Source organism: Clupea harengus, chromosome 15 (genome assembly GCF_900700415.2).
Source record: "Clupea harengus chromosome 15, Ch_v2.0.2, whole genome shotgun sequence".
NCBI lineage: Eukaryota > Metazoa > Chordata > Actinopteri > Clupeiformes > Clupeidae > Clupea > Clupea harengus.
Genome location: NC_045166.1, coordinates 21,279,727 through 21,287,920, shown reverse-complemented (window position 1 = coordinate 21,287,920; position 8,194 = coordinate 21,279,727). Strand labels below are relative to the sequence as shown.

Sequence of the window (8,194 nt, the reverse complement as noted above, 5' to 3'; positions counted from 1 at the left end):
AAAATTCAGAGAATCATGGTGTGCAGGTCTGATTGGAAGGAAATATGAATATGTGAAACGCATTCTGGAACTAAGTGAAGATAGACTGTAACATTCATCTACTTTTTTTTTTTACCGCCAAGTCCTTGTGCAATTTTTAAGTGTCCCAGGTCCCAGTCAGATTCATTTGAGTGAAATACTGTTTAATTGGATACCCCCGTCACGATATATTTTAAGGCATGAATGTTCAAGTTCCTGGGTACTTTACGGAGTGCTATAAATAGAAAAAATTTAAATGTTGTATACAGGTGAAGAGTTTCAGCTAGGGGTGGAGCATATGAGTTTGTTCCTTCCCGGAACGTTCTGAACAGGTTGAACCAGTTCTATGAACTACAAAACACAGACACAACCATACATGATACAAAATGTTCGCAGGACACATTTACGCTACATGGAGAACAAGCTCTCGCATTGCAGTTTGAAATAAGTACAGGAATTATAACAGCATACGTGCTCGGAAAACACACAAGCCGAGATTTTTATTTATTTTCTTTGGAGGAGTGTTGCGAACCAGGTTGAACCTGGTAGAGCCGAGATAAACTAGGAGAGTCGGAGAGTGGGATCATCAAGTGAACAACAGAGTTTGGTGAGTTCCTTCATTCAAGGGAAGTGGACTGTAGGAAAACCATACAGAGCATTCATTTACATACGAATTTGATCGATTGAAGTACTGGTAACCATACAGTGTCTTTCTCTGGCGCTTGGAAGCGCTTCATCAAAAAAAGCGGTTGGTTCTTTGACAACAATAACCAGACAACATATCACCAGGGTAGTTTGTTTGCTAACTTGATAACATTAGTTGGTAGACACCTCGCAAACGATAAGTGCCATCTCCTGGGGGACATCCGTCAGGTGCCAGACCAGTTTGAGCTATGTTTATTTTGACATACACACCTTAATTACTGCCCTACTTTCCGTCATTTAAGTATATCTTATTATGTTCGGCCCTTCGTCTCAGTCAGAACAGTAGGCTACATCGCTTTGGCCTCAGTGAAGTATGCAGAAATGCAAAATTTGTCTGATGAACCTCATCAAGTGATTCATTGTTAACTAGCTTTACTGTGCAAATGGTAATGCCAAACAGACCCTCTTGAGATATGCCCATCTACTCTAACATATGTGCATCACTGTTTTCATGAACATATTTTACTTGCTAGGACACATTACTGTAAAGGGCTTTGGCCGGTTAATCTTTTCACATACCAACAAAGACAGGAATACAGACCGAAAGAGAGAGAACTATGCAGGCGATCCAGTCAAACCTGTTATGGTATGATTTTGAAAAGATCACCTTGTTATATCACTGAACACTGACTCTCATTGGTTCAGGATAGGACTGTCTCTGATCTGGATGATCAAGGATAGGATTCTCTATATGCCATAACATGTTTGTGACATAGTTTTTTATTTATTGATGTGTAGAGTCTTGTGAAGCGTTAATGTTCATAATCCCCAGTTATCCTAAGAAGTCAATGCAAGCATATCAAGGAGTTTGATTTGGCAGCGGGACACAGGATTACTTAGGCACCCTATTTGTGGAATGCTCTGCCCACATTTTTAAGGTCTGCTGATGCTGTTGACTCTTTTAAGAGGCAGCTAAAGACATGTCTGTTTAGACAGACGTTTGGGTAATCTGTAATGCATCAGGTGTGTATTTTATGTATTTATTGTGTATATTTACTGAGTATTGTGTATTTGTATTATGTTTTTTAGTTTTTGGAGGAGGAGGCTACAGCCTAAGCAGCTCAAACCATGTCTCAAAACTAAGAGGAACCACAATCTTTATGAGTTTCACACATTTGTTTTATTTTCATCAGCAGGAGAGTGTGTGGTGATGGGGACAGAACTGCGGATTGTGATCTTCGGGACCCGCTGGTCTGGGAAGAGCTCCTCAGGAAACACCATCCTGGGGGCGCCGAAGTTTGAGTGCGGCCGTGTCAGGACCCTCCAATGCGAGGTTCGGTGTGGCACTGTGTCTGAACGCTGCCTCACCATTGTGGACGTGCCTGGCTGGAGTCATTTTCCCATCACTGAGACATCAGAGGCCAGCAAACAGCAATTCAAACTCAGCTTGACCAAGTGCCTTCCAGGCCCTCATGCCTGCCTGTTGGTCATTCCACTGGACATGGCCTTTACCAAGAAGCAGGGCCAGTATGTGCAAGAGCACCTGAGTCTCCTGGGGGATCGTGTGTGGAAACACGTGGTGGTTCTCTTCACCTGTTGGGACTACCTGGAGAACAAGACCACAATTGATGATCATATTAAGAGCGAAGGGGAGGCTCTTCAGAAGGTGCTGGAGAAATGCAATTACAGGTTCCAGGTGTTTGACAACAAGAGGAACACCAACCCTGGTCAGGTGGATGAGCTACTGACCAAGATAGAGGAACTTGTGAAGATGAATGCTGGTGAGATCTACAAAGCAGATGAGAAGATCCTGCAGTCCATTGCTGAGAAGAGGAAACTGGCAGCAGAGAGGGCGTCACTGAGGAAGATAGAGAATGACAAACAAAGGGAAAGGCAAAGACAGCTTCTAAGAGGTATTCAGTTCAATTCAATTTTATTTGAATAGTGCCAATAACTATACAGAAATGTCATCAATGAAATGAGGTATGTCATCACTCAAGGAACACATCCATGTGTTTGTGAGAACTAAAAAGTATGAGCTAATAGTCTTATCTGTGAGCTAGAATAATATTCTTGAGAGACCAGCTAAATATTGATGGTGCATTCATAACTTAATTTGAGCTTTTTCATGATCTACCACTCTTCCCTAGAACTTGAACAAGACCAGCCAATCGCAGATCTTAGGGTGGTTCTTCTTGGAAGTCGGCATGTGGGAAAGAGCTCCACCCTGAACACAATCCTGGGAGAGAAGGTCCATGAGTCTGGAAAGAGGACAGCCAGCACTGTGATGCACGAGGGCCACATGGGCCAAACCCCTGTCAAGGTGGTGGACACACCTGGTTGGTGGAGGAGCTTCAATGTCAAGAACACCACAGAACGCATGAAACAGGAAATTATGCGCAGCGTGTTCTTCTGCCGTCCGGGGCCCCACGTGTTCCTGTTGGTCATTGACACAGAAGCCTCCTTCACGGAACTACAACGTGACGCAGTGGAGAGCCACCTGAGGTTGCTAGGAGAAGATTTGTGGAGACATGTGATTGTGATGTTTGCCCGAGGAGACTGGTTGAGAGAGGAAACCATCGAGGAGCACATTGAAGCAGAAGGAGCAGCGCTCACAGACCTGGTCAACAAGTGTGGGAACCGCTATCATGTTCTAGACAACAGAAGCATGGGCGATGGCACTCAAGTCACAGAACTGCTCCAGAAGATGAAGGAGCTTGTTGCTGTGAACCGACAGGACTTTTTCAGATGTGATGAAAAGGTTTTTCAGGCCATTGAGGAGAAACGGAGCTTGATGAGGCAGAGGAGCAGAGCGAAGACGGGAGAAATCATGACACAGAGACAAAAAAGTGAGGCTGGTAAAATATTATTTGAAATACTAGTTTTAATACTGCAGCCCTCTGTTGTAAATGCTAGTTCAACTACAACTGGTTTATGCAACATCCATTAGGATGGATGGTTGTTGTCAAAGAATAATACATCTACAGATTTTCCAAGATCACAAAATGATACTGCCATGAAGTATGACAGCATGGTTAGAGCACTTTTCAATCAGATTGTGTGGTCTGAACTGTTTTATAATACTTAATTCTCTCCATATATTCTACAGTTACCCGGAGGCCTCTGAGTGACATCCATCTGGTCCTATTAGGGCAGAAGACCGTGGGAAAAAGCGCCTCTGGAAACACTATCCTCTGCCAGGGCCTACTGCCCACATGTTTCAACACTAAATGCCAGTACGCCACAGCAGACGTGGTTGGTCGGAAGATTGTTGTGGTGGACACCCCTGGCTGGAGTAAATATTATAAGGATTTTACTCTAGAGCAGGATAAAGAGATCGTCCGAGGGCTCACACTCTGCCCTCCCGGACCTAATGCTTTCCTGCTAGTCCTGCCCTCAGACATGGCTTTCACAACTCAACAGCAGAGGGCACTAGAGGAGCACATGGCCTTGTTTGGTGAGGACATTTGGAAATTCACTCTGGTGGTGTTTACCTATGGTGACCAGCTGGGGGATCAGACCATCGACGAGCACATCATGATGGAGAGTCCTGCCCTGCAGCGGCTGGTGGAGAGGTGTGGAAACCGGTACCACGTCCTCAACAACAAGAGTAAGAGCGAAAGCAGCCAGGTCCCCGCACTGCTGGAGAAGATCGAGGAGATGGTGGCTCTTAATGAAGGCCAGCACTACAGCCCAAACATGATGGAGATTAACCAAAGAGTGGAGGAAAAGTTTACGAAGCGAGAAATCAGCGTCTGCTTGGAGAGAAAATGGAGGGAGCGGGAGGTGGAGATGCGCAAAGAGTTCAGAGATTACCTGTCTGATCTGCAAGCGGATCTGAGAGGACCAAAGGGATCTGGACTTCACACACCTGACATGACCCTTCAACCCAAACCTGCAAGTAAGTGTCTTACATTACCATCAGACCATGAAATGAAACAGGCAAATGTGTCAGCATGTGTTCAAGCAGTGTATCACACATGATGAATGGTAAATTACACTGCAGGTGGCACTGCCATGCCCTGAATAGAATACAAAATAAACCAAAAGACGCAAACCTTGAATCTGTCTGTTAAAATGAGGAAGGGATTTCTCTCTCAGATGAAACTATTTCTGCAGACCATCAAGCTGGCAATTGTTACATTTTGTCAGGGACATTTCCTTGCAATAAAGGGCCCTAGTTTCAGAATTCTGTGTTGGTCACCTTGGTGCCCATTTTGTTTTTTTGTGTTTTGTTCTCCATGTGCTCTGTGTTTACTGTTCTGCTGAGTGCTTCTGTTTACATTTTGACATGTGCTCCTATTGTCCCATGTGTTGTCTCCATTCCTCATCTGACACATGTCACCCCCTGTCATTGTCAACACAGGCACCTAGGCCCAAGAAGACTGTGGAAAAGGGGGTTAAGTCTTGGGGCAGGTTTTGGAGGGTGCCTCCCGGCCACTGAACTTAGGTCCAATAGCCCAGGTTCAGCTTTTCATTTCCTGTTTCTGATCTGTTTATTCACAGAACAAGACCGTTGGAGGAAACCCAGGAGTGTGCTCACACTGGTAAAGCAGAGCAAAAGGACTGAGAAGGTGGAGAGGAAGATCATTCAGAAAATACACAGCATAGAGACAGAGCTGCAGAAATCTGATCTTCCAGGTTCCAAGTTGAATCACAGTTTGGATTTCCTATGGCCTAGCAGTAAGTCCTACATTTTTATTTGAATTTCTGTAATACATAATGTTGGAGTTGAGACTTTGTAAATTGCTTTGGACAAATCGTCTGCTAATTACTCTTAGAGGTATGCTGAGGATCTCCATGTTGTTCGATTCAGTGGTTTGAGGATGTGCATTTGCCAGTTTCTGTCATTGTAAACATACAACCGACTGCATGTTTAAAAAACTTTTGACTACATCCAACAACACTACTCGAATAATACTTGTAAACGGGTGGTCCATATAAACAGTTTACTACGAATGAGGGAGATGTGAAAATGGTCACGTGATGTTTTGTAAGAGGAGAATGAACTTTCATGTTGGTCCAAACCTTACAGCAGAGCTGGATTGGTAAGTCTTTGTCATTTTGTTGGTAGATACTCAGGAGGGCGGGTTAGTGAGTTTAGGTTTAGCTAATTGTGGTTCCGTTGCATTGCCTTGTGTTGCTTGCGCCGAAAGTTGAGAAAAGTTAAACTTTCCAAGAGGCAACGCATGCGTCAGCCAATTAAATAGCATGTATGCAAAAACTGCCGCTAGCCAATTAAATTGCATTTATGCTAATATCCAAAGAGCGTGACGCTGAAAACAAAGATGGTGGACCAAACTCCGTAGATGGTCGTATTTGCACATAAAAGTTGTTTGTTTTATTTTTTTTCCTTTGATATTTGTTAAGGTTACAGAGAAATAGACACTGTACAATGTAAAAAATGCGTTATTGTAAATGAAGAATATGTCTGAGGGGATTTGTGAGGTGTCTGAGCCAGCTATCTAATGTTAGCACGCTAGCAAGGTAACTACTCACAAGGTAAACAGCTCACTAGCGGCGTGATTGGTTGTTGACCTCTCAATCTCACTATAAATATCTCCGTTATCAACACAACCCTATGCGCCAGACACGCCCTCCGTCACCATGTAAGCGGGGCGTTACCGCAGAGCTGGATTGGTCAGTCTTGGCGCTAGACAGATTTAGCTAACGGAACTTACATAAAAACACAATTTTCGCAATTTAGTATTTTACATGGATTTAAGATGTGATGCCTGTGGGTGTAATTGAGTTTAATTTGAGTGAGGTTAGGTTAGTTATGACTTCTTTACAGAACGCATGGCAGAATGTCAGTGGGTCATTGGTCTTAAAGAATTGTTGCCCTGCACTTTGTTAGATTACTTGTATTGCTCATCCATCTGGTAGGAGACTCACCTTTCTTTTGTAGGGCGAAGTGTTGGCATCCACGTAATTGCATAGGCTTTAGTAATTGCAACGGCGACTGCTTATGGAAATGTATTGAAGCTAGTACTGCACAAACTTCGCTAACTGAAGCTAGCACTTCATGGACTTACCTTAGTTAAACTAATAGGCTACCTCACAGAAAATAGGCCAGTTATGTATAGGCCTCATATATTTCTTTGTTATTCTACAGTGAGTGGAAGCATCAGGACTTCTTCATCAGAGCCCAGGATATCAGAGCTCAGCCAGCGGCCCGAACCCAAGGGCAAGTTCAGAGAGGTGCTGTCCTGGCTGTCCACAATGAAGATCCAAAATGAAGATCTCCCCACCCTCAACTACTCACAGGCCACTTCCGGCTACCAGTCCAACCTCTCAGACGTATTCTCAGAGGAAAACAGCCACTGCAAAAACTAAAAACTATACACATACTAAAAACTAATCAGGGGGCATTACTATTAACTGTACCTTATGGCCCACACTGTGTTTATATACTGTATAAACTAAACCTATACTAGCTAATGGGTCTTCTCATTGCCTTCATTGATTAAGGGTTAGAAATATAATGCAAGGTGGTGGGGTTATTTTTACACACCACTATTGTAGTGTGTGCCCATGGATACCACTAATGGCTTGTACTAAAGTATTTAAAGCAGCACAACGGAGGAATTGCTAACGAGATGCTAGCGGCTAAACCTAGCGAAACCTGTTGAAATTTGCTTACTTTGACACTATGACAAACTAGTGAGTCAACAACTTTCCTATCACATTCAAACATCAAGCAAGTGCAACACAAGACAAAGCAAGATGGCAAATAAGTACTTACTAGTCCGGTAGAGAGTAGTACTCGGGCGGCTTCCAGAAACGAATAGGCCTACGGACCCTGGTATAGCGATGGCACAGAGGCCATTCTCCATATTAAATGTCATTGTAGCGCCCCAATTTTTTTAAGCTGTTATTTTAAGGTAAAATTTCTAATCCTAACCCTAACCCTAAATTACTGATGGTTATTAACATGTGAAGACTACACCCTACTGTTACTTTATTCTTCCTGATGGTTATTGACATAATATGTGAAGAGATACTTAACAATGTGTGTTGTGTTATAAGTACAATTTCTCCTGCTGTTCTTCTGTTGTTACCAGTGTAGTTGCTGTAAAGCTGTTATATTTGCAATAAAATACAGTTTACGTCTCCCACCATTGCACTGGAATCTTACTGTTACAACCCCCTGCGCACTGTGTAGTGGCCATGCAAGGCCTGCAGGCAACAGTGGGGACGATTGGCTGATTGGCCGATTGGACTGATTACCCACACCTGGGGAGGTGAGGAAGATAAAAGGACCTGTGGACACCTGTCTCTCTCTCTCAGCTCACCTCATTCGATACATTTCCGCTTATTGAAGCACACACACTTACTCTCAATTCCTGACCACTCTCACACTGCTAACACCCATCCATACAGACATCAAACCCCTAGACATGTTTCCTTTTACTTTATACATTTGTATGGATTTAATAAATACCAATATAATTTAGAATTATAGCTTTGTCGTCCACCTCCCTTCTTTTATGTTGCGGTCACACGAGCCGGCCATAACACTCACTTTAAA

The 8,194-nt window shown here is 43.5% G+C and overlaps 1 protein-coding gene across 2 annotated transcripts; it reads left to right on the top strand.

The window, feature by feature from the left end:
• The first annotated feature begins 330 nt into the window (after positions 1 to 330).
• On the top strand, positions 331 to 7,781 carry LOC105901434 (GTPase IMAP family member 8-like). Of its 2 annotated transcripts, none has more exons than XM_031582045.2 (6): positions 331 to 625; positions 1,860 to 2,576; positions 2,814 to 3,512; positions 3,773 to 4,564; positions 5,170 to 5,346; positions 6,779 to 7,781. In XM_031582045.2, the coding sequence occupies exons 2-6, from the start codon at positions 1,874 to 1,876 to the stop codon at positions 6,997 to 6,999; spliced, it is 2,592 nt and encodes an 863-aa protein (XP_031437905.1). In that variant the 5' UTR covers positions 331 to 625; positions 1,860 to 1,873; the 3' UTR covers positions 7,000 to 7,781. The 2 variants fall into 2 exon arrangements, with proteins under 2 accessions (XP_031437905.1, XP_031437904.1); XM_031582044.2 differs by having other exon boundaries at positions 1,857 to 2,576.
• The last annotated feature ends 413 nt before the right edge of the window (positions 7,782 to 8,194 follow it).

Coding starts and splice junctions, on each gene's coding strand:
- LOC105901434 (XM_031582045.2), top strand. CDS start 1,874: ATGGGGACAGAACTGCGGATTGTGATCTTCGGGACCCGCTGGTCTGGG. Junction 3,513..3,772: donor CATGACACAGAGACAAAAAA/GTGAGGCTGGTA, acceptor TATATTCTACAG/TTACCCGGAGGCCTCTGAGT. Junction 4,565..5,169: donor CCTTCAACCCAAACCTGCAA/GTAAGTGTCTTA, acceptor GTTTATTCACAG/AACAAGACCGTTGGAGGAAA.